This window comes from Panulirus ornatus, chromosome 40 (genome assembly GCF_036320965.1).
Source record: "Panulirus ornatus isolate Po-2019 chromosome 40, ASM3632096v1, whole genome shotgun sequence".
Lineage (NCBI taxonomy): Eukaryota > Metazoa > Arthropoda > Malacostraca > Decapoda > Palinuridae > Panulirus > Panulirus ornatus.
Genome location: NC_092263.1, coordinates 2,486,966 through 2,513,941, shown reverse-complemented (window position 1 = coordinate 2,513,941; position 26,976 = coordinate 2,486,966). Strand labels below are relative to the sequence as shown.

At 40.4% G+C, this 26,976-nt stretch overlaps 1 protein-coding gene across 3 annotated transcripts in view; it reads left to right on the top strand.

Annotated features, from left to right (window-relative positions):
- The window catches only part of srl (PGC-1 family member spargel), a 115,975-nt gene extending 93,927 nt beyond the window's left edge, over positions 1–22,048 (top strand). For 2 of the 3 annotated variants that reach the window (XR_011715494.1, XR_011715493.1), the window contains 3 exons: positions 3,848–3,993; positions 11,240–11,425; positions 19,486–22,048. Coding sequence is in view for 1 of the 3 variants with exons in the window: in XM_071685340.1 (XP_071541441.1) it covers positions 3,848–3,993; positions 11,240–11,361 (268 nt within the window). In the remaining 2 variants the exon portion in view is untranslated. Of the gene's footprint in view, positions 1–3,847; positions 3,994–11,239; positions 11,741–19,485 lie in introns of those variants that run through there. The other variant, XM_071685340.1, reaches the window with a different exon arrangement.
- Positions 22,049–26,976: the final 4,928 nt, after the last annotated feature.

Below are 26,976 nucleotides of genomic sequence, written 5' to 3'. Positions count from 1 at the left end.
TGGTTTGATCGAATAAGTAATGAAAGGGTAAGAGGGATGTGTGGTAATAAAAAGAGTGTGGCTGAGAGAGTAGAAGAGGGTGTATTGTAATGGTTTGGACACATGGAGAGAATGAGTGATGAAAGATCGGTGAAGAGAATATATGTGTCAGAGGTGGAGGGAAGAAGGAGAAGCAAGAGACGATTTTGGAGGTGGAAGGATGGAGTGAAAAAGATTTTGAGTGATCGGGTCTGAACATACAGGAAAGTGAAAGGCGTGCAAGGAATAGAGTGAATTAGAACTAAGTCATATACTGGGGTTGACATGCTGTCAGTGGATTGATCCAGGGCATGTGAAGTGTCTGGGGTAAACCATGGAAAGGTCTGTATATGTATATGTATGTATATGTGTGTGTGTGGGTGTTAATTTTTTTTTATTATAGTTATACGTTGTCGCTGTCTCCTGCGTTAGTGAGGTAGCAAAAGGAAACAGACGAAAGAATGGCCCAACCCACCCACATACATATGTATATACATACACGTCCACACACGCACATATATATACCTATACATCTCAACATATACACACACATATATATATATATATATATATATATATATATATATATATATATATATATATATATATATATATATATATATATATACACACATAGACATATACATATATACACATGTACATAAGTCATACTGTCTGCCCTTATTCCTCCCCGTCACCACCCTGCCACACATGTAATGAAAACCCCCTCCCACCGCATGTGCGTGAAGTAGCGCTAGGAAAAGACATCAAAGGCCACATTCGTTCACACTCAGTCTCTAGCTTTCATGTATAATGCACTGAAACCACAGCTCCCTTTCCACATCCAGGCCCTGCAAAACTTTACATGGTTTACCCAAGATGCTTCACATGCCCTGGTTCAATCCATTGACAGCATTTTGACCCTGGTATACCACATCATTCCAATTCACTCTGTTCCTTGCATGCCTTTCACCCTCCTGCACATCAGGCCCCGATCACTCAAAATCTTTTTCACTCCATCTTTCCACCTCCAGTTTGGTCTCCCACTTCTCGTTCCCTCCACCTCTGACACATATATCCTCTTTGTCAATCTTTCCTTACTCATTCTCTCCATGTGACCAAACCATTTCAAAACACCCTCTTCTGCTTTCTCAAACACACTCTCTTTATTACCACACATCTCTCTTACCCTTTCATTACTTACTCGATCAAACCACCTCACACCACATATTGTCCTTGAGCATCTCATTTCCAGCACATCCACCCTCCTCCACACAACTCTATCTATAGCCCACGCCTCACAACCATATAACATTGTTGGAACCACTATTCCTTCAAACACCCATTTTTGCTTTCCAAGATAACATTCTCGACTTCCACACATTCTTCAACACTCCCAGAATTTTTGCCCCCTCCCCCACCCCATGATTCACTTCCACTTCCATGGTTCCATCCGCTGCCAAATCCACTCCCATATATCTAAAACACTTCACTTCCTCCAGTTTTGGTTAGCGCATTAAAACAGTCTGTGAACCATTCAACTTGTCTAACTTATTCGTATTATGTACCTTGCTATTATTACATATTACCTCTGCTATTTCTTTACTACACTTTACAACTAGTTCAAGTGTTGCATTTCTATCCATCAGCTACCACGCTGATTCATCGAACACAAATGATTATTCACTAAGCTTTAATCAAAACAACTGGATAATTTTTAGATCTTGCTGACTTGCACAAATGACCATATGATGACACAGTGTTGGAGGGGGCAAAGGTCTGAGCATTGAAGAAGTGTGAGGTGAAATGTTATCTCAGGATAAGGTTTGTCTGTAGAAGAGAACAAGTATTGTTTCAAGGAGGGTGGTCGTGTGTGATGTTCCATGTGTTGAGTGTTTATGATAGTATGAAGGTAAGAGATGTTGGTAAAAAGGCTGGCTGAGAGGTAGAAGAGGGTGATGTAAGTTTGCATGGAGTGAGTATAAGATCGTGAAGGAATATATGTGTGTGGGTAGAAGTGTGAAAGAGAGATTTGGAGTAATGGATGGAGTAGAGATTTTGAGTGACGGGTGAATGAAAGTGAAGCGTGCAAGGAGAGTGAAAGAATGTAATATGGTTGACATGCTGCAGTGGATGATCAGGCTGTAATGTCTGGGAACCATGGAAGTTGTATTGTAATGTTCCATTGGTGTGTAATGTTTAATGTTTGTATTAGAGGTGAATACTGTGCTGTTGGAAGTAGAGGTAGCAAGGAAAACTGAGGCAAGTTGTTGAATGTGAGAGAAGATTTGAGGATGAAGGATGTTAGTGTGTGAGGAAGTGATTGGTCTATGAGTATTCGGCGGGTGTGTGATGTCCATGGTTGTTAATTGTTATGGATGTGGTTTGAGGTAAAAGAGTGGAAAGAGGAAGTAGCAGTCGTGGAAGAAGATGGAAGTGAGTATGTTGTTAGGATAAGCTGTGGTGTGATGGAGATATGCAAGTGGTGACAGTGGTAAGTTGTGAAGAGAAAAAGTGAGGAAAAGTAATAAGTGTAGGTTATTAGGTACATGGAGTGGGTTGAAGTCAGGGAGGTAACTTGAAGGGAAGTGGAGGATAAAGGTTGATCGGGGGGTTGGCAGGTGGAACTTTGGGAGCTGAAATGTGGGGAGGAGTGAAATTCTGGGAGCAAAGAAGTGTGGAAGTCGGAACATATCTCGAAGCAAAATGGGTATGTTTGAAGGAATGGATTCGAAAGGTTGTGAGGTTGAAGGATGGCTATGTGAGTATGCAGATGTGAGGTGGTTGTGTGGAAATGGATGTTTGAGGAAATATGTGGTGGATGTGTTGGTAGTAAGTAATGATAGGGTAGAGAGAGTTGGTAAAAAAGGTGGTTGAGAAGAAAAGGTTTGGTTGAAATGGAGGAATGGAGAAGATTGAAGTAGGAATATTGGCCAAGGAGGAATTGGACAAGGGTGGGGAACAAGGAATTGGGAGACAAATGAGGTGGAGTGAGGAAAAGATTTTGAGTGGTCGGGGCCTGAACATGCAGGAGGGTGAAAGGCGTGCAAGGAATAGAGTAAATTGGAACGATGTGGTATACCGGGGTCAACGTGCTGTCAGTGGATTGAACCAGGGCATGTGAAGCGTCTGGGGTAAACCATGGAAAATTGTGTGGGGCCTGGATGTGGAAAGGGAGCTGTGGTTTTTGGTGCATTATTACATGACAGCTAGGGTCTGAGTGTGAACGAATGGGGCCTTTGTCGTCATTTCCTAGCGCTACCTCGCACACATGAGGGGGGAGGGGGATGTTATTCCATGTGTGGCTAGGTGGCAATAGGAATGAATGAAGGCAGACAGTATGAATTATGTACATGTGTATATATGTATATGTCTGTGTGTGTGTATATATGTGTGCATTGAGATGTATAGGTATGTATATTTACGTGTGTGTGTATACATGCGTGTGTGGGTGGGTTGGGCCATTCTTTCGTCTGTTTCCTTGCGCTACCTCACTGGCGCGGGAGACGGCGACGAAGCAAAAGAAAATAGAATAGAATAGAATATGAATTTTCATGTTGATTAGTATATGTATTTATGTGCATGTATGGGTATTTGTGTGTATATGAGTGGATGGGCCATTCTTTGTCTGTTTCCTTGCTGACACAGGAAACAGTGATGAAGTATTAGAAAAAAAATCATCAGTGGGTGATTATTTCCTTATATCAAGTGGATGTAATTTTAAGTATTTAGTAGAGCATTTGTGTTTACTTGGTGATGGAAGTTTATCACTATTTATTGTTTTAGATGCTTTCTTTTGATTTACTTGAAGTATTGAATTTTTCAACAGAGACAACTATGGATTTGTAACTTTTAAAAATAGAGATGAAGCATACTATGCAGTTGAGCACGGCAATGATGACCCATCTCTCCCACGTTATGATTTGTGCTTTGGAGGTCGCAGAGCATTCTGCAGAGTCCAGTATTCAGATTTAGGTAAGTAATTATATATCTTTCTGAAGCTTTGATTAGAGTTCTTAGAACAGGTATTGCAAATTCTTGATTTTTTCAATGATTTTACTCCTTTTAATGTAATGAATATAAGGTTCCAGGCAGTTTGTTTAAGTTTCTAAAAGGAACTACAAATTCCTAATTTGTATAGGAAACCAAAATTTTTTTTATGTTTACAATGAATAGTTTGTAGATTACATTTAAACCTTGACTTTGGAGCAACTTCCACCCTCACATTCCTCTGTATTTACTTACCCGTTTGTTGTTCTTGTGAAACAAGTTTCCACCTTCCTGTTTGACTAGCTTTATTATTTGGCCCACATTAATTGTCTTGACATGTCCTGCTCTATCAGTTTGTCCTCCTTTTTGTCAGATCACATTCTTTTGAAATTTTACTTTTAATTTCTCAGATTACAGAGTTATAAGTTTGTTGAGTATTCCTGGGAAATTATATGGGAGGGTATTGATTGAAAGGGTGAAGGCATGTACAGAGCATCAGATTGGGGAAGAGCAGTGTGGTTTCAGAAGTGGTAGAGGATGTGTGGATCAGGTGTTTGCTTTGAAGAATGTATGTGAGAAGTACTTAGAAAAGCAAATGGATTTGTATGTAGCATTTATGGATCTGGAGAAGGCATATGATAGAGTTGATAGAGATGCTTTGTGGAAGGTATTAAGAATATATGGTGTGGGAGGCAAGTTGTTAGAAGCAGTGTAAAGTTTTTATCGAGGATGTAAGGCGTGTGTACGTGTAGGAAGAGAGGAAAGTGATTGGTTCTCAGTGAATGTATGTTTGCGGCAGGGGTGTGTGATGTTTCCATGGTTATTTGATTTGTTTATGGATGGGTTTGTTAGGGAGGTCAGGGTTCCCACGCCACCAGGAAAACGAGAAAAACCCGGGAATTTTATTTGAGGTGCTCCTGGCCGGGAAAAGGCATGGAAAACGCGTAAAATTGAAAATGTCCGGGAAAAACCCTTGAAACGGAGGTTAGGAAAAGGTTACTTCCCTTGGGCCTCATTCGTCCCTCGCTTTTGTACCCTGAATATACTTTATTGCTACATTGCGGCTTTTTTGTGGGGCGAGTTGTGTGGTACGAATCGAACTGAAATCGCGGTCTTGAAAGCGCTTGCTCACATCTGTTATGGAGTAATGAAAGCAATGGCTAATAATGATCGTGATGGCCAATTTTTTTAAAAAACGTGCTTCGCATTTGCCAAGTCAACTCTTATTGACTCAGATTGGGTTAAAGTCTTTTTTCCCAACGTTTTTGTTGTTGATTTGTTTTATTTTTTGTTTTGAGTTAGTTGCACTCAAGATTTATGATTAAGAAGTAAAGTGTATGATTTTTAAAGTGTTGAATTCTTTAACAATGAAAGACAAAAGTTGAACAACCAAATTTTTGTGTATGTATAAAAAAGAGAGAAAAACATTGGCTTCTTAATACATGATGTGCATCTGCAATAAGCATGCTCAAAGTACATGTAGGAAACTTTGTGTCTTTGTGGTTATGAATTATGTTTGCCCACTAAGTGGGTGCAAATACAATTGTGTTTGTCCTATCTGTCCATCACAAAAGAACCGAATTCATGAAACTTGGTATGCAGATTGGAAGAACATGAATTAAGTTGTGCATATTGCCAAGAATTTTTTTTAATCCATAATGCCATTTCAGTCTATTCAGCAATATTGATTCAAAATCCTTCTCTGGATTTTTAACACATTTGGTTTGAGCTGTACATGGTCCAAGTAATAATTTATAAAGAATATAGGATATACATGTACAATAGGAAGACACTAACCATTGAAAACTAGTTGAAGTTCTGAGTCATAAGTTTGTGATTATCCAAGAAGTAGCATCATGTACTTATCAACATCAAGAATTGAGAGTATGGTTGATGAAAATGAATTTTTACCAAACATAGAATAATGGTGATCTTTATGGAAATCCTTTGAATGCTATAGATTTCCAATATTTTAGGTAAATGGCCGTAGTCACAGTGCTGAGTCAGAAAATTTCTGCATCATGCAAATTGGTCATCTTGTGGCTTATAAAGCATTGAAAGCCAGCCTCATACAGAAAGCTCGTGATAGTCCTGTCAATACAAGTCCAATCCTAAATCATTAGAAATAATATGGTAACTAAGTTATAAATGTGTTCAATAGAACAAACACAAACTAATGATCAGTGTTATCCAGATGGTTTGTCCATTGAAGTCCATTTAAGATTAAGTGGGCTGAAAACCCTGTAGAAAATATCCTGGAAAACATTTACAGATCCTAGAAATATCCTGGAAAAAGCCTTGAATTTTATGTCAGTAAAAGAGTGGGAACCCTGGGAGGTGAATGCAAGAGTTTTGGAAAGAGGGTCGAGTATGCAGTCTGTTGTGGATGAGAGAGCTTGGGAAGTGAGTCAGTTGTTGTTCGCTGATGATACAGCGCTGGTGGCTGATTCTGGTGAGAAACTGCAGAAGCTTTTGACTGACGTTGATAAAGTGTGTGAAAGAAGAAAGCTGAGAGTAAATGTGAATAAGAGCAAGGTTATTAGGTACAATAGGGTTGAGGGACAAGTCAATTGGGAGGTAAGTTTGAATGGAGAAAAACTGGAGGAAATGAAGTGTTTTAGATTTGTGGGAGTGGATTTGGTAGCAGATGGAACCATGGAAGCAGAAGTGAATCATAGGGTGGGGGAGGGGGCCAAAGGTCTGGGAGCGTTGAAGAATGTGTGGAAGTCGAGAACGTTATCTTGGAAAGTAAAAGTGGGTATGTTTGAAGGAATAGTGGTTCCAACAATGAATGATATATGGTTGCGAGGTTTGGGCTATAGATAGAGTTATGTAGAGGAGGGTGGATGTGTTGGAAATGATATGTTTAAGGACAATATATGGTGTGAGGTGGTTTGATCGAGTAAGTAATTAGGGTAAGAGAGATGTGTGGTAATGTAAAGAGTGTGGTTGAGAGAGCAGAAGAGGGTGTATTGAAGTGGTTTGGTCACATGGAAAGAATGAGTGAAGAAAGATTGACCAAGAGGATATATGTGTCAGAGGTGAAGGGAATGAGAAGTGGGAGACCAAATTCAATCCATTGACAGCAAGGTCAACCCCGGAAAACCACATTGTTCCAATTCACTCTATTCCTTGCACGCCTTTCACCTTCTTGTATGTTCAGGCCCCAGTCACTCAAAATCTTTTTCACTCCATCCTTCCACCTCCAATTTGGTCTCCCATTTCTCCTTGTTCCCTCCACCTCTGACACATATATCCTCTTTGTCTCCATGTGACCAAACCGTTTCAATACACCCTCTTCTGCTTTCTCAACCACACTCTTTTGATTACCACACATCACTCTTGCCCTTTCATTACTTATTTGATCAAACCACCTCACACCACATACTGTCCTCAAACATTTCGTTTCCAACACTTCCACCTTCCTCCGCACAACCCTATCAATAGCCCACGCCTCACATCCATATAGCATTGTTGGAGCCACCATTCCTTCACACATACCCATTTTTGCTCTGCGAGATAACGTTCTTGCCTTCCACACATTCTTCAACATTCCCAGAACTTTCGCCCCCTCCCTACCCTGTGACTCACTTCTGCTTCCATGGTTTCATCCGCCGGTAAATCCACTCCCAGATATCTAAAACACTTCACTTCCTCCAGTTTTTCTGTATTCAAACTTACATCCCAGTTAACTTGTCCCTCAATCCTACTGAACCTAATAACCTTGCTCTTATTCACATTTACTCTCAGTTTTCTTCTTTCTCACACTTTACCAAACTCAGTCACCAACCTCTGCAGTTTCTCACCAGAATCAGCCACCAGCGCTGTATCATCAGTGAATAACGACTGACTCACTTCCCAGGCCCTCTCATCCACACAGATTGCATACTTGCCCCTCTCTCCAAAACTCTTGCACTCACCTCCCTAACAACCCCATCCATAAACAAATTAAACAGCCATGGAGACATGCACTCCTGCTGCAAATGGACATTCACTGGGAACCAATCACTTTCCTCTCTTCCTACTTGTGCACATGCCTTACATCCTTGGTAAAAATTTCACTGCTTCTAGCAACTTGCCTCCCACACCATATACTCTTAATGCCTTCCACAAAGCATCTCTATCAAATCTATCATATGCCTTCTCCAGATCCATAAATGCTACTTACAAATCCATCAGTTTTTCTAAAAAGCTGGTGACTGAGTTTGGTAAAGTGTGTGAAAGAAGAAAGCTGAGAGTAAATGTGAATAAGAGCAAGGTTATTAGGTACAGTAGGGTTGAGGGACTAGTCAGTTGGGAAGTAAGTAGTTGAATGGAGAAAAACTGGAGGAAGTGAAGTGTTTTAGATATATGGGAGTGGATTTGGCAGCGGATGGAACCATGAAAGCAGAAGTGAATCATAGAGTGGGGGAGGGGGCGAAAGTTCTGGGAGCATCGAAGAATGTGTGGAAGTCGAGAATATTACCTCAGAAAGCAAAATGGGTATGTTTGAAGGAATAGTGGTTCCAACATTGTTGTATGGTTGTGAGGCATGGGCTATAGATAGAGTTGTGCGGAGGAGGGTGGATGTGCTGGAAATGAGATGTTTGAGGACATGTGGTGTGAGGTGGTTTGATCGAGTAAGTGATAATAGGGTAAGAGATGTGTGGTAATAAAAAGAGTGTGTTTGAGAGAGCAGAAGAGGGTGGTTTGGTCACATGGAGAGAATGAGTGAGAAAAGATTGACCAAGAGAATATATGTGTCAGAGGTGGAGGGAACGAGAAGTGGGAGACCAAACTGGAGGTGGAAAGATGGATTGAAAAAGATTTTGAGTGATCGGGGCCTGAACATGCAGGAGAGTGAAAGGTGTGCAAGGAATAGAGTGAATTGTAACGATGTGGTATGCCGGGGTCGACGTGCTGTCAATGGATTGAACCAGGGCATGTGAAGCGTCTGGGGTAAACCATAGAAAGTCCTGTGGGGCCTGGATGTGGAAAGGGAGCCGTGGTTTCGGTGCATTATTACATGACTGCTAGAGACTGAGTGTGAATGAATGTGGCCTTTGTTGTCTTTTCCTAGCGCTACCTCGCACACATGAAGGGTGAGGATGATGTTATACCATATGTGGCGAGGTGGCGATGGGAATGAATAAAGGCAGACAGTATGAATTATGTACATGTGTATATATGTATATGTCTGTGTGTATATATATATGTATACATTGAGATGTTTTTTTTTTTTTTATATACTTTGTCGCTGTCTCCCGCGTTTGCGAGGTAGCGCAAGGAAACAGACGAAAGAAATGGCCCAACCCCCCCCATACACATGTATATACATACGTCCACACACGCAAATATACATACCTACACAGCTTTCCATGGTTTACCCCAGACGCTTCACATGCCTTGATTCAATCCACTGACAGCACGTCAGCCCCGGTATACCACATCGCTCCAATTCACTCTATTCCTTGCCCTCCTTTCACCCTCCTGCATGTTCAGGCCCCGATCACACAAAATCTTTTTCACTCCATCTTTCCACCTCCAATTTGGTCTCCCTCTTCTCCTTGTTCCCTCCACCTCCGACACATATATCCTCTTGGTCAATCTTTTCTCACTCATCCTCTCCATGTGCCCAAACCACTTCAAAACACCCTCTTCTGCTCTCTCAACCACGCTCTTTTTATTTCCACACATCTCTCTTACCCTTACGTTACTCACTCGATCAAACCACCTCACACCACACATTGTCCTCAAACATCTCATTTCCAGCACATCCATCCTCCTGCGCACAACTCTATCCATAGCCCACGCCTCGCAACCATACAACATTGTTGGCACCACTATTCCTTCAAACATACCCATTTTTGCTTTCCGAGATAATGTTCTCGACTTCCACACATTCTTCAAGGCCCCCAGAATTTTCGCCCCCTCCCCCACCCTATGATCCACTTCCGCTTCCATGGTTCCATCCGCTGCCAGATCCACTCCCAGATATATGAGATGTATAGGTATGTATATTTGCGTGTATGGACGTGTATGTATATACATGTGTATGTGGGTGGGTTGGGCCATTCTTTTGTCTGTTTCCTTGCGCTACCTCGCTAACGCCAGAGATAGTGACAAATCAAAATGATGATAATAAAAAATATACATATACATACACAGACATGTACACATATACACATATACATATTCATGCTTGCTGCCTTCATTCATTCCCACCGCCACCCCGCCACACATGAAATGGCACCCCCTTCTCATTGCACACGTGCGAGATAGTGCTAGGAAAAGACAAGAAAGGCCACATTCGTTCACATTCAGTCTCTAGCTGTCATGTGTAATGCACAGAAACCACAGCTCCCTTTCCACATTCAGGTCCCACAAAACTCTCCATGGTTTACTCCAGATACTTCACCTACCCTGGTTCAATCCATTGACAGCACGTCGATCCCGGTATACCACATCCTTCCAATTCACTCTATTCCTTGCATGCCTTTCACCCTACTGTATGTTCAGGCCCTGTTGGCTCAAAATGTTTTTCACTCCATCCCTCCACCTCCAATTTGGTCTACCACTTCTCTTCGTTTCCTCCACCTCTGACACACATATCCTCTGTCAATCTTTCCTCACTCATTCTGTCCATGTGACCAAACCATTTCAATACACCCTCTTCTGCTCTCTCAACCACACTCTTTTTATTACCACACATTTCTCTTACCCTCTCATTACTTACTCAATCAAACCACCACACACCACATATTGTCCTCAAACATTTTATTTCCGTCCACCTTCCTCCGCACAACCTTATCTATAGCCCATGCTTTGCAACCATATAACATTGTTGGAATCACTATTCCTTCAAACATACCCATTTTTTCTTTTTGATATAACATTCTCGCCTTCCACACCTTTTTCAACGCTCCCAGAACCTTCGCCCCCTCTCCCACCCTGTGACTCACTTCTGCTTCCATGGTTCCATCCTCTGCTATATCCACTCCCATAAGGGGGTGGCCTAGGCAGAAGAGTCTCCATAACTGTTGAACTCCATTACCACTTATTAGCCTAACTCCATTGCCACCTATTAGCTTTAGTGCCTAACCCTAAACAGGCAACTGGGAGAGCAGAGAGCAACTCTATTGCAGTGTTTTCAGAGGTTTCTACCCAGCTAGCTTTCTGAGTGCTGCAGGAGCCTCATAGAGGAAGTAAGTAAATGTACCTTTGGTTACTCTTTATTTTCTTTTTTTTACAGATGCCCAGGCTGACTCTCAGTATGTTAGTGGACCAGTGGGAGGTCCTGTAACTAGAATTTCACCAGCAGCCATGGACTTTGATTCTTTACTTCGTGCAGCTATGAAGAAAAAGACACGATGACCTTGGGGTTATATAGTGTTTTTCATTGTAGTGAAAATTGTTAGCTGACATGTCATGTAAATAGGTAAACATTAAGATTATTGTTAATAGTTTCAGTGTTGGATATATCTTAAATAATTTCTTCATCTTGCTCATGGATTTGCCCTAGCATTATAGAGGTATTTATATGAAGTGGTTGAAGTGGGAGTTCTTGTGGGTTCTTAACACTGTACATAAGCTATGTTTCCTAGATGCATCTGGTCTTGGAAATGTGGATTGAGAAGTTTGCATTGTTTAATGAATCAAAGAAACAAATAATCTATGGAGATCATATGGTTATTTAAAAGATAATTTGTAGAATGGTGCAGATGTTTGACATAAGTTTGAAAAATACAGTTTATAGTTGCTTATTTTAGGATTGATTTATAATCATGTTTCTCAGCACACACCATTTGCTAGGTTTTCAGGAGTAAAGCAGCACAGAAATGGAACCATAAGATATTTTGTACATTGTTTATCCAAAACTGACTAGAACTGAATGGAGTATGCTCATTAATTATTACTTAATGTGAATAACTGTAAATTTAATTGCATTTCTTGGTCACTAAGTTGTAAAAGTAAATAAGGTTTTTGGAACATATCTTATAAAGTGCAGATAAGGACATGATTTGCATTACTCACATTTTTTATGTGAAACACAGGTAAAACTATTTTGTCTGTAAAGCTGTCATCTGTTTTTAGCACTCCTTTACTTGTAGGGAACAGCAAACATTTACGTAAGAAAAAATATACACATGCATAACATATACACACACACACAGACATATACACACTTGTACATATTCATGCTTGCCAACATCCATTTCCGGTACAACCCTGCCCCACAGGAAACAGCTCTGCCACCCCCTGCATTAGTGAAGTCACTCCAGGAAAATGGACAAAAAAGGCCACATTCATTCACACTCAGTCTCTTGCTGTCATATGTAATCAACTGAAACCACAACTCCCCTATCCACATCCAGGCCACAGGTGTTTCACATACCCTGGTTCAGTCCATTGACAGCACATCAACCCTGGTATGTTTGAAGGAATATTAGTGCCAACAATATTATATGGTTGTGAGCATGGTTTGTAGATAGGGTTGGAAATGAAATGTTTGAGGAAATGTGGTGTGAGGTGGTTTGATTAAGCAGTGAAAAAGTAAGAGAGATGTGTGGTAATAAAAAGAGTGTGGTTGAGAGAGCAGAAGAGTGTGTGTTGAAATGTTTTGGACAAATGGAATGGATGAGTGGGGAAAGGTTGACAAAAAGGATATACGTGTCATAGGTGGAGAGAATAGGGAGAAGCAGGAGACCAAATTGGAGTTGGAAGGATGGAGTGAAAAAGATTTTCAGTGATCAGGGCCTGAACGTACAGGAGGGTGAAAGGCGTGCAAGGAATAGAGTGAATTGGAATCATGTGGTATATCAGGGTCGATGTGCTGTCATTAGACTGAACCACGTCATGTGAAATGTCTGGGATAAACCATGGAAAGGTCTGTAGGGCTTGGATATGGATAAGGAGTTGTGGTTTTGGACACATTACAGCTAGAGACTGAGTGTGAATGAATGTGGCCTTTTGCTGTCTGTTTTCCTGGCTCTACCTTGCTGACACAGGGGTGGTGATGCTCTTTGCTGTGGGATGGGGTTGCATCGGGAATGGATGAAGGCAAGCAGGTATGAATATGTACATGTGTATATATGTATATGTTGAGATGTATATGTATGTGCATGTATGTATTCATGAGTGGATGGGTCTTTTTTTGTCTGTTTCCTGGCGCTACCTTACGGATGTGGGAATCGGCAATCTAGCATAATGATTCCCGGGAGACAGCAACAAAGTATAGTAAATAAAAAGATATATAATGATAATAATTTTTTTTCATACATATTTGCCATTTCCCGTGTTAGCGAGGTAGCGTCAAGAACAGAGGACTGAGCCTTACAGAGAGTATCCACACTTAACCCCCCTTCTCTATTCCTTCTTTTGGAAGATAAAAAAAATGGGAGGGGAGAATTTCCAGCCCCTCGCTCCCTTCCCTTTTAGTCGCATTCTATGACACCTAGGGAATACATGGAAAGTATTAATAATAATAATAATGATAATGGGTATGTTTGAAGGAATGGTGGTTCCAACAATATAATATGGTTGTGGCATAGGCTATAGATAGGGTCGTTTGGAGGAGGGTGGAGGTGTTGGAAATGAGATGTTTGAAGACAATATGTGGTGTGAGATGGTTTGATCGAGTAAGTAATGAAAGGGTAAAAGAGATGAGTGGTAATAAAAAGAGTGTGGTTGAGAGAGCAGAGGAGAGTGTATTGAAATGGTTTGGTCACATGGAGAAAATGAGTGAGGAAAGATTGACAAAGAGGATATATGTGTCAGAGGTGGAGGGAACGAGAAGTGGTAGACCAAATTGGAGGTGGAAGGTTGGAGTGAAAAAGATTTTGAGCAATCAGGGCCTGAAGTTACAGGAGGGTGAAAGGCATGCAAGGAATAGAGTGAATTGGAATGGTGTGGTATACCAGGGTCGACGTGCTGTCAGTGGATTGAACCTGGGCATGTGAAGCTTCTGGGGTAAACCATGGAAAGTTTGTGGGGCCTGGATGTGGAAAGGGAGCTGTGGTTTTTGTGCATTACGCATGACAACTAGAGACTAAGTGTGAACGATCTGGGGGAGGGGGGTGCCTTTTCATGTGTGGTACAGGGTTCCCACGCCACCGGGGAAGGAAAATGGGAAAAACCCGGGAATTTTATTTGAGGTGCTCCAGCCAGGAAAAGGCCTGGAAAACGCGTAAAATTGAAAATGTCTGGGAAAAACCCTTGAAACAGAAGTTAGGGAAAGGTTACTTCCCTTGGGCCTCATTCGATCCCTGGCTTTCTTACCCTGAATATACTTTATTGCTACATTGCAGCTTTTTTGTGGGGTGAGTTGTATGGTACGAATCGAACTGAAATTGTGATGGCCAATTTTTTTAAAAACGTGCTTCGCATTTGCCAATTCAACTCTTATTGACTCAGATTGGGTTAAAGTATTTTTCTTTCCCAATGCAATATCGTTACATATCATTACATGGATAGAGTTGTGCGCAGGAGGATGGATGTGCTGGAAATGAGATGTTTGAGGACAATGTGTGGTGTGAGGTGGTTTGATCGAGTAAGTAACGTAAGAGTAAGAGAGATGTGTGGTAATAAAAAGAGTGTGGTTGAGAGAGCAGAAGAGTGTGTGTTGAAATGTTTTGGACAAATGGAATGGATGAGTGGGGAAAGGTTGACAAAAAGGATATACGTGTCATAGGTGGAGAGAATAGGGAGAAGCAGGAGACCAAATTGGAGTTGGAAGGATGGAGTGAAAAAGATTTTCAGTGATCAGGGCCTGAACGTACAGGAGGGTGAAAGGCGTGCAAGGAATAGAGTGAATTGGAATCATGTGGTATATCAGGGTCGATGTGCTGTCATTAGACTGAACCACGTCATGTGAAATGTCTGGGATAAACCATGGAAAGGTCTGTAGGGCTTGGATATGGATAAGGAGTTGTGGTTTTGGACACATTACAGCTAGAGACTGAGTGTGAATGAATGTGGCCTTTTGCTGTCTGTTTTCCTGGCTCTACCTTGCTGACACAGGGGTGGTGATGCTCTTTGCTGTGGGATGGGGTTGCATCGGGAATGGATGAAGGCAAGCAGGTATGAATATGTACATGTGTATATATGTATATGTTGAGATGTATATGTATGTGCATGTATGTATTCATGAGTGGATGGGTCTTTTTTTGTCTGTTTCCTGGCGCTACCTTACGGATGTGGGAATCGGCAATCTAGCATAATGATTCCCGGGAGACAGCAACAAAGTATAGTAAATAAAAAGATATATAATGATAATAATTTTTTTTCATACATATTTGCCATTTCCCGTGTTAGCGAGGTAGCGTCAAGAACAGAGGACTGAGCCTTACAGAGAGTATCCACACTTAACCCCCCTTCTCTATTCCTTCTTTTGGAAGATAAAAAAAATGGGAGGGGAGAATTTCCAGCCCCTCGCTCCCTTCCCTTTTAGTCGCATTCTATGACACCTAGGGAATACATGGAAAGTATTAATAATAATAATAATGATAATGGGTATGTTTGAAGGAATGGTGGTTCCAACAATATAATATGGTTGTGGCATAGGCTATAGATAGGGTCGTTTGGAGGAGGGTGGAGGTGTTGGAAATGAGATGTTTGAAGACAATATGTGGTGTGAGATGGTTTGATCGAGTAAGTAATGAAAGGGTAAAAGAGATGAGTGGTAATAAAAAGAGTGTGGTTGAGAGAGCAGAGGAGAGTGTATTGAAATGGTTTGGTCACATGGAGAAAATGAGTGAGGAAAGATTGACAAAGAGGATATATGTGTCAGAGGTGGAGGGAACGAGAAGTGGTAGACCAAATTGGAGGTGGAAGGTTGGAGTGAAAAAGATTTTGAGCAATCAGGGCCTGAAGTTACAGGAGGGTGAAAGGCATGCAAGGAATAGAGTGAATTGGAATGGTGTGGTATACCAGGGTCGACGTGCTGTCAGTGGATTGAACCTGGGCATGTGAAGCTTCTGGGGTAAACCATGGAAAGTTTGTGGGGCCTGGATGTGGAAAGGGAGCTGTGGTTTTTGTGCATTACGCATGACAACTAGAGACTAAGTGTGAACGATGTGGCCTTTGGTGTCTTCTCTTAGCGCTACCTCACAGGTGCGCTGGGGGAGGGGGGTGCCTTTTCATGTGTGGTACAGGGTTCCCACGCCACCGGGAAAATGGGAAAAACCCGGGAATTTTATTTGAGGTGCTCCCAGCCAGGAAAAGGCCTGGAAAACGCGTAAAATTGAAAATGTCTGGGAAAAACCCTTGAAACAGAAGTTAGGGAAAGGTTACTTCCCTTGGGCCTCATTCGATCCCTGGCTTTCTTACCCTGAATATACTTTATTGCTACATTGCAGCTTTTTTGTGGGGTGAGTTGTATGGTACGAATCGAACTGAAATTGTGATGGCCAATTTTTTTAAAAACGTGCTTCGCATTTGCCAATTCAACTCTTATTGACTCAGATTGGGTTAAAGTCTTTCTTTCCCAATGCAATATCGTTACATATCATTACATGGATAGAGTTGTGCGCAGGAGGATGGATGTGCTGGAAATGAGATGTTTGAGGACAATGTGTGGTGTGAGGTGGTTTGATCGAGTAAGTAACGTAAGGGTAAGAGAGATGTGTGGAAATAAAAAGAGCGTGGTTGAGAGAGCAGAAGAGGGTGTTTTGAAATGGTTTGGGCACATGGAGAGAATGAGTGAAGAAAGATTGACCAAGAGGATATATGTGTCGGAGGTGGAGGGAACGAGGAGAAGAGGGAGACCAAATTGGAGGTGGAAAGATGGAGTGAAAAAGATTTTGTGTGATCGGGGCCTGAACATGCAGGAGGGTGAAAGGAGGGCAAGGAATAGAGTGAATTGGATCGATGTGGTATACCGGGGTTGACGTGCTGTCAGTGGATTGAATCAGGGCATGTTAAGCGTCTGGGGTAAACCATGGAAAGCTGTGTAGGTATGTATAGTTGCGTGTGTGGATGTATGTATATACATGTGTATGGGGGTGGGTTGGGCCATTTCTTTCGTCTGTTTCCTTGCGCTACCTCGCAAACGCGGGAGACAGCGACAAGAAAAAAAAAAAATACATTCAAAGATTGCAAAATTTTTATAAATATCGCATGTTTACTTTCAAAGCGTTTAGTTAGCATTGAATTGGAACCAAGAACTTTAACAAGAGAGAAACAATTTTCAGAGGAAGTTACGGATGAATGTTGCAAGGAAATAGCTAACGCTAGAATTAACACAAACACAAACCAATGATCAGTGTTATCCAGATGGTTTGTCCATTGAAGTCCATTTAAGATTAAGTGGGCTGAAGACCCTGTAGAAAATATCCTGGAAAACATTTACAGATCCTGGAAATATCCTGGAAAAAGCCTTGAGTTTTATGTCAGTTAAAGAGTGGGAACCCTGGTGGTAGGGACGGAATTGGATGAAAGCAGCAAGTATGAGTATGCACATGTGTATGTATGTATATGCCTGTGTATGTAAATGTATATGTTGAATGTATAGGTATGTATATGCGCATGTGTGGGCATGTATGTATATACATGTGTATGTATATACATGCATATTCAATTATTATTATTTTAATAATAATATTCATATTTATGTATATTATACTTAGTCGCTGTCTCCTGCATTATCGAGGTAGCTCGAGGAAACAGACAAAAGAATGGCCCAACCCACCCACATACACATGCATATATATAAAAACGCCCACCCACGCACATACACATACCAATACATTTCCTTGTATACATACATATACATACACAAACATATACATATATGCACATGTACATATTCATACTTACTGCCTTCATCCATTTCTGTCACCACCCCGCACACGTGAATCAGCACCCCCCTCTCCCCCCGCGCGCACACAAGGTAGCACTAGGAAAAGACAACAAAGGCCACATTTTTCACACTCAGCTTCTTGCAGTCATGTGTAATGCACCGAAACCACAGCTCCCTTTCCACATCCAGGTCCCACAAAACTTTCCATGCATGTGTGGGCGTTTATGTATATTCATGTGTATGTGGGTTGGGCCATTCTTTTGTCAGTTTCCTTGTGCTACTTCACTAATGCGGGAGATGGCAACTCAGTATTATTTATTTATTTTGCTTTGTTGCTGTCTCCCGCGTTAGCGAGGTAGCGCAAGGAAACAGACGAAAGAATGGCCCAACCCACCCACATACACATGTATATACATACACGTCCACACACCCAAATATACATACATATACATCTCAGTGTATACATACATATACACACACAGACATATACATGTATACACATGTACATAATTTATACTGTCTGCCTTTATTTATTCCCATCGCCACCTCGCCACACATGGAATAACAACCCCCTCCCCCCTCATGTGTACGAGGTAGCGCTAGGAAAAGACAACAAAGGCCCCATTCGTTCACACTCAGTCTCTAGCTGTCATGTAATAATGCACCGAAACCACAGCTCCCTTTCCACATCCAGGCCCCACAGAACTTTCCATGGTTTACCTCAGACGCTTCACGTGCCCTGGTTCAATCCATTGACAGCACGTCGACCCCGGTATACCACATCGTTCCAATTCACTATTCCTTGCATGCCTTTCACCCTCCTGCATGTTCAGGCCCCGATCACTCAAAATCTTTTTCACTCCATATTTCCACCTCCAATGTGGTCTCCCACTTCTCCTTGTTCCCTCCACCTTCTGACACATATATCCTCTTGGTATCAGTATTATATATATAAATATGAATGAATAATGATAATGATAATTTCCGCTAAGGCTCAGTTCTCTGCTCTTAGTGCTGCTACCTTGCTAACACAGGAAGTGGCGAATGTGTAAGAAAAAAAAATCATGATTATTATTATTATACTTGATTACAGTTTTCTGCATCAGCAAGGTGGTGCTCGGAGAGAGATGAGCAATGACCCATCCACTTACATACACATACTCATACATGTATATATTATCATTATTATTATACTTGATTACCATTTCCTGTGTCAGTGAGGTAGTGCCAGGAAACAGATGAAGAAAGACCCATCCACTCATAAAGACACATTCATATATACATACCTGCACAAACACATACATTTACATACCTATGCATGGACATATCAGCATATCCTTACATGTACATATGTTCGAGTTCCATTCTGACTAACTGGTCGGATCTCGAAGTGGACATAAGTTGGACATATGTCAGCATAGCTTGTAGAATTTGTATACCTGCATAGCATTCTTTTATCCTACTTAATTTCTAATCTTGATTGTCTTGTTTTTTATTACCCGGCTTTATTATATGATTCTGTAGTATCTTTTTACCTTTAATTTGATACTTTAGTTCGTATTTCATTTTTATTTTGTAAATTATATTTTTTTCTGGTCATTTGTATGAATGGTCTTGACTCGCATAGGTTGTAAGTAGGGGAGAGCTTGTACATATACACATGCACGTATTCATACTTGCTTACCTTCATCTATCCACAGTGCCGCCCCACCCCACAGGAAACAGCACAAATACATGAAGGAAAAGAAGGAAGACAACATACAGTGTTGGCAGAAAGAAATGACACCTACAATGAAAACAACCACCAGATATGGGAAATAGGGAAGTAGGGGAAAAAAAATGATCAATCAGGGTATTTTTATTCATCCTAATACTTCATGATGTCTCCTCTGAGCTTCCTAACTTCTTCAAGATGGTCTGGCATGCTCCTGGCCAAGGATCTGAAGTATTCTTTGTCAATATTTTTCCTCGCCTTGGTGATCGCCTCTATTAGGCGTGGGACAGATGTCGTCTGGATAAGGGATAACTCATGCTTGATGTGTGCCCAGGCATTCTCAATCGGGTTAAGATCTGGGGAATTTCCCAGCCACTCGAGCACTTCGATATTTGTGTCCTCCAGCCACTTTTTGACGAGGTCTGAGCTATGACAAGGGGCCCCGTCATGCATAAACACCTTCGGGCTGATGAAGGTCATAGAAATGGTGCATGTGATCCTTCAGCACATCCAAATAATTTGCAGCACGCATTGTCTCGTTTTTAAGGAGAAAAAATAAGTCCCCAGCTCCGTTGGCACCACTGAAAATTCCCCAAACCATCACTGAAGGAGGGTGTTTGACAACTTTTGCGGTGTATATAGGATGGTAACGGTTGGAGTTTGGGCTTCAGCAGCAGCGCTTAACACTTACTGTCTTGAAGGTCGATTCATCGGAGAAACAGGTCTGCATCCATTTCTCTGGGGTCCAGTCTTCGTATCTTCGTGCAAATTGACGTCTATGGCACTTCATGCCGGCTGTTACAAGTGGCTTCACTGCTGCGTGTTGTGACAGGAGGTGGAGGTGACGCTGCAAGCGTTCACGAATGGTGCGGGTAGCAACGTTTCTTAGCAGCTCAGGGTACATTTTCTTGAGTTCTGTGGATGTAATAAACGGGTTTTTCAACACTTCACGCTGTAGGATATTGTCTGTCTTCTGAGAGGTTTTTCTTGGCCTCCCCAAGCCTGGTTTAGGGGCCGGAACCTGGTTGGGGGCAAGCGCCCTGCCGGCAACGAGAAGCCTCAAGATGGTCGACTGAGAACGTCCAACTTGGGCACAAATATCTTTAATGGAGACGTTTTCCTCCCTCAAAGCGAGGATATGGGACCTCTCCTAATTTGACGTCATGGATCGACGCATATTTACTGATGTGGGGGACTATGGGGACACGCAATGGCGTTGGGCGGTATCTGGGAGGTAGCACAGGCAGGAGTGCTAAAATGATATGCCCACACACCGCAGAGTTTTCATGCAACTGGGGTAGTCAGTTGCCCTGGGCTATACTCGAGGCATGAAAACATTCCAGATGTCGCCAGAGAGAGCCACCGCTAACAAAAGGTGGTTTGTGGTGGTCTTTTTTGAGACGTATTTTCCAATGCGTTTCATTGGGAGGAGTCATTTCTTTCCACCGACACTGTATGTATTCTTTTTTTCTTACCCATGCCTGAATGCTTCCCCTTGCATCAGTGAGGTAGCTCCAGGAAACAGACGAAGAAAGGCCACATCTGCTCACACCCATACACAAGTTGTCATGTATAATGCACTGAAACCACTGCTCCATATCCACATCCATGTCCCACAGACCTTTCCATGGTTTACCCCAGACATTTCACATGCTCTGGTTCAGTCCATTGACAGCATGGTCACCCCAGTATAACACATCATTCCAGTTCACTCCACTCCATGCATTCCTTTCACCCTCCCGCATCTTTACATATATTTTTTCCCCTTAAGACTTTGCTATGTAGTGCATGATTGAGGTAACTTAAGAAACAGATGAATAAAGGTAAATAATCCTTGCTTGGCTTTTCTCTACATAATTTTTTTCATGGTCTTAACACTATCTTGCTAATGTGGGATATGGTGAACAGGCATGTAACAAAAGGAAAATGCTTATAGGTAGGTGTTCCTGGACTCTGCCTGCCCATGGTCATCCCATGTATGAAAAGTCATCTTCGGCGAGGGTACATCATCTTAGTTGGTGAAATGGAGTATAGTCTTATCAAAGAACTCTCAAGAGTCCATCATTACCCAGCAACTGGAAGTAATACAGCCTCTGAGCTGTAGGACTCTTGGAGCTCTAGGAAAGTGGATCCTTGTGTAACACCAGGACTTACAAGAAAGATGTCTTGGATGTAATTCTCACACACACAAACACACACACACACACTTTCTACAGAAGAGTAATTACCTAAGGGAAAGAAGGTACAGTTTTGGAGAAAGGAGGTTGTGTGCCATGAACGTCTTAGATTTCTGCAAAAGAGTGTGCTGTCTTAGACAAATTGGAAGGCTGGGTTCGCTGATTGTACCTAGACTGCCTGAAAGCACATAACACTACCACAGGGGATTAAAAAGCTGGATCACTAGTCAGGTATAAGGTGGAAACTCCTTTAGTGGATAGGTTATCTAAGTGCAAGGGAGGCTGATTACGAAGCTGGGTCACAGGGCAGGAATACGGTGGAAATTCTCTCAATGGATAGGTTATGTAAGTGAAAGGGGGAAAAAAAAAAAAGACATTTATCAAAGGAACCTTCATGAAATGGGTCAGGGCAACTGTTAGAGTGCTACGTGGTTCTACTGTAGGACCATTACTCTTTTTGATTTATGTAAATGACTTGCCTGTAGGTATGGATTCCTACCTTGAATATGGTTGCAGATGATGCAGAGTTTATGAGGGAAGTGAAAAGTGTAGATAATTGCCTCACCACACAAGGGGGCCTTCACAGACCTCAAAGTTGGTCTGATGCATACATTGTTGACGAAGTTCAGCCTGAGTAAATGTAGAATAATGAGGATGTGTCACAGTGAATGATGGTCTTGGTATGATTATCATCCAACTGGAAGCAAGACTTTGGATTAAGGTTGTCCCTAACTCAGCTGTCTGCTAGCAAATATTAGAATAGCATTCTAGATCATGGTTAAGGAAAATATCCTTCAAACTGTTCTCATATATGAGGCCAAAACTGAGATATGCCTCTCAACTTTGGTCAGTGCAGCTATAGAAGCACAATGCACTAATTGAGAAGGTCCAGAGAAGAGCAACAAACGTTGTACCAAAATTAAGAGACTTGAATTACAGGGAAAGAACGGCTAAAGGCTATAAATTTGCCCACCTTGTAAGAGAGAGGAGTGAAGGGTGATGTGATCACAACCTTTGAGTTTTTAAAACAGATCAGTGATGCAAACTGTGAATAGTTCTTTGAGAGGTGTAAGGATGGATGCAGCCAGGGGACATTATTTCTAGTTATGCAAGTTATGAAAAAGATGAGATGAAGTGATTTTTTAGTATTAGGAGTGGTAGATGAATGGATTGAAATGTCTGGAGGCATGTTTAATGCTGATAGCATACAGAAACTCAAGTTGTATGACAGAGCATGGTCAAGAGGTTGGGTACAGTACTGTGATTTTACACACACACACATGTATTTATACATTCGTCTATGTTGAAGCTTTATTTGATCAGTCTCCCCTTCCTACTGAATCTTTATGGTGCTCTGGTTAATTGAATGGAGATTATATATGACTTCAGGTCTAACATGAGTGGTTGGTATCTGTCCCCATCCCATATTACTCTTATCTATGTATCACAATGATCACTGGACCTAAAATAGTTTTGAATTTGTAGGAGCTGGTTATTGAAATTTAAGTGACAGAGAAATCCTTGAGTTTTTCCTCACGAGATATCACTGATTTTGTAGATCATTGGAACTTTTCTTTTTTAATCTTTTTGATTACTTTGGTTCTGGCTTTTGTTAATCATTACTTTTCAGTTTGATCCAAAAATGATGATTGCAATATTTTACACAGATGTGACATACCACATATGTACCTTTCTGTATTTGAATTTCTAAATTACTTACCTTATTGATTTTATTTGGCTCAAAGTTTGATAGTGAAATGAAAAAAAATTTTCCTGTAAAATTTTTTGTAGCAATAGATTGTTGTGTGTTTACCTACCCAAACATAGAGTATCACTTACGATATACATGTATTGATTATGGTGCTATTAAAGTATGTGGTGATAAGCAAAAAGTTAATGGCATTCGAATTGTAAGTTCTGAAATAAGTTTTATTATATGAAATTATTTCATCTAAATATTGGTATGCCTCCTCTTTGTTGTGTTCCTGAATAGTTCCAATAATTGAATCAAATTATGAATGGCTCTAATGAAATCTGGAAGGATCTAGAGAAGGGGATACGGAGGTATGGTCAGATACAAGGGGATATTAGATAGGGTCAGAAAGAAAGTTTTAATTCTGTGTTGAAACTTGAAAAAACAGACCTTCTTGAATTGTTCTGAAAGTCTATCATCAGTTGTGAATGCTTTATTGAGTGATAGGTATTGTAAGATAGAAATGTTTATATGAAAGTTTTTATACATTTTGATAAGATTTAAAGATTATTATTTGTCATCACAAACATGACAAATCATTCATTATTGATACGTCTTTATGTGTGTACTGTTTGGGACAATTTGACAAGGTTTTGATATTATGGGTGATGTGCCATATTAAACTTTTCTGTAAAACTGAGATGAGGTGAATCATTGTTCAAACATGCAACAAAAATTTAAGGTGCAGGTTCAAGTTATGCTTTTGTTTTTATTTTTACATTAAATTGCATTTAAGTAAAGAAGGGCTGCTAGGATTGTTTGCATCAAAGCCCATTTTTTTTTTTTTCTTAAGAAACTGATTGTGGTGTACATGGTTTTAAATTGCAGTCTCATGCTTGTTGTAGTTATAAGAGGTTATAAGTGGAAGTAACCTATAATATTTTTGTATAAATTAAAAATAGGAAAAAAAAAGAAGACTGGTGTGGGGAAGAGTGGTTGTGAAGTTGATGAAGAGAGTTTTGAGGAGATACGTATAAGGGAAGTGTGTGTACATTTTGTTATTGTAAAAACAAAACATAAAGGAAATTTATCCTTTGGAGATCACTTTTACTTCTCTCCTCATAGCTGATGTGATAGGGATAGGGTAACTGGGAAATTATTGTATATATGGTATTATGTAGCAGCCATTTTTCCCCCATGAAAACCAGATTCTTTGTAAATACACTGTCCAAATGTTGGCATTGAAGAGGATTTTGTTGGCCAATTACTTTATAGGGCCATGCGGTTTTGATAACTGTTGCTTGTTGCAGTGGTGAAAAGATATATAGATAACAAGTAAAGTTAAATTTCGAAGGAAGTCTTTTGATTTATATGATATTTTTATACTTTAAATACTCACATAAATTGATTTTTGTCGGTAGTTATGGAAGTCAGGTTAAAAATTCCCTTAGTATGCCAGCAGTTTTTTTTTTTTTTTTTTTGTACAGATTATCTTGTGTGGTATATTCTACACATGTGGCTCTCAAGTTGGATGAACACAGGTGTGTGTATGCGTAAATTTGCCCTGCAACTAATTTCAGCATTCGACAGTACGAGGTTGTGAAGCCTGTTGGTGTGAAAGTGCTTACACAGAAGATGAGTATGGGAATTGCAAGTGAAATTTCTTCATGTCAGTTAAGATTGCTAAGCATAATTTTTTTCATGATAGTCAAAGTACATCAAGTATGGACTTGGTTGTTCTGTAGACTTACCCAGCTTGCATATAGTTTAATAGCTAAGATTCCTTTAAACAGTATTATATGTGAAAAGTGAAAATGACATATGAATTAGCACAAAAGCCAAAACCATTTGTTTATTATGGCAGGGGAAAATGTCTCCTTTTTTTTCTAAAGAGTTAAGTATGAATTAGGTAATTAGACAGTAAGTAATGAAATTGGATTATCAGTATAATTTTAAATGAAGCTGATCATCTGATTACTAGTGTATTTCTTCCTAATGTCAAAATAGCATATGATGGGCTTGTAGTCTGTAAACCAGTTTAAAATCATTTGCTGTTTGTTTGTAAGCCAATGACAACACTTCAGAGTTTTAATTCTGATATGGACATTTAGATTTGAGTATTGCATTTAGATGTTTAATAACTGCTATACTTTGCTTTCATAAAGATATATAATTGTAATAATTGTTTTGAGTGTCGGGTGTCTAACTTTGTAAATTGCAAACAACATGAGTGATAAAAAAGTAACGTTAGAGGCCTGTATCACCTGTAGTCCTTATGGGTGGCAACCTTTTTTCCTTGTATTCTGCTGTATCAGGGAACTCTTGCATTTTATTGGCAAGGTGTGCTGGAAAGTAAAATGAATAAAGAGCAGGGCAATTTACTTATTGTTTCTCTTGAAAATTATTTCAAATAGGTATCTGCTTTTTGCATGAAATTTGTTTTTATTATTTTATGACTACAAAATATTGCTTGTACAGGGTACAAGTAATGTTTTTGACGGACCTCATAAGCAAAAATACAATGATGAGATATAAAATGAAATGAAAACTTTAATAAACTGTAAAGAGGTTATAATACTAGGAGACTTTAACAGTCCAAACATAAACTGGAACACATTAACAGGTGACCAAGAGGGAACAAGACTAATGGAACCAACTGAAGATGCTTTTCTAGAACAATTAATTAAAAAACCAACTAGAGGTGAAAACATTCTTGATCTTGTCCTCACCAGTAACACAAACTTAATCAACTCTTGCAAAGTAGGCAAGAGATTGTTGAACAGCAATCACAGAAGAGATGAAAGGTACGAGAAATAAAGAGCTCTCAAGTACTTAATACCTGGACCAATTAGATCCTAACAAATCCAATGGCCCAGATAACTTGGCTTCAAGATTTTTAAGATCAGGAGACAGCTGATATACCCCTTAACAAAAATATTCAACAAATCTCTATTGGTTGGTCAGGTGCCAACTGACTGGAAACTAGCAAATATTAGAAAATGTGAAAAAAAGATGATGGAAAAATATGAAATGGAATTGTCACATTTCTAGAACACAAAATTATGTTGGACAACCAACACAGTTTCCACTATAGAAGATCCTGCCTGACAAATTTGCTGGATATTTTTAATGTTATCTAAATGGACAAAAAAAATTACCATCTAATGTAATAAATTTCTGAAAGGCTTTCAATAAAGTACCACACAAGAGACTTTTACATAAACACAAAGCACGTGGAATTGATGAAGAACTCTGTGTATGAATCAGAGACTGGCTTACCAGAATAAAGCAGCATGTAGTATTAAACGGCAAAGCCTCAGATTGAGTAGACATAACGAGTGGTGTGCCACAGGGATTGGTCCTAGGCCCAATTTTTTTCATATAATATACATTAATGACCTACAACTTGTCTCATATCTAGGATATACAAATTTGCTGACAATATTAAACTAGGAGTTGGAGCTGTAAACAGGTGGGACTGTGTAATGATCAAAAGAGATTTAACTTATTAGCAGGGTTGTTAGACAGATGGCAAATGAAGTTTAAACAAGTGCAAAGTTATGCACTTTGGAGACAAGAATATATGTTACTATTCAGAAGCTCTCTA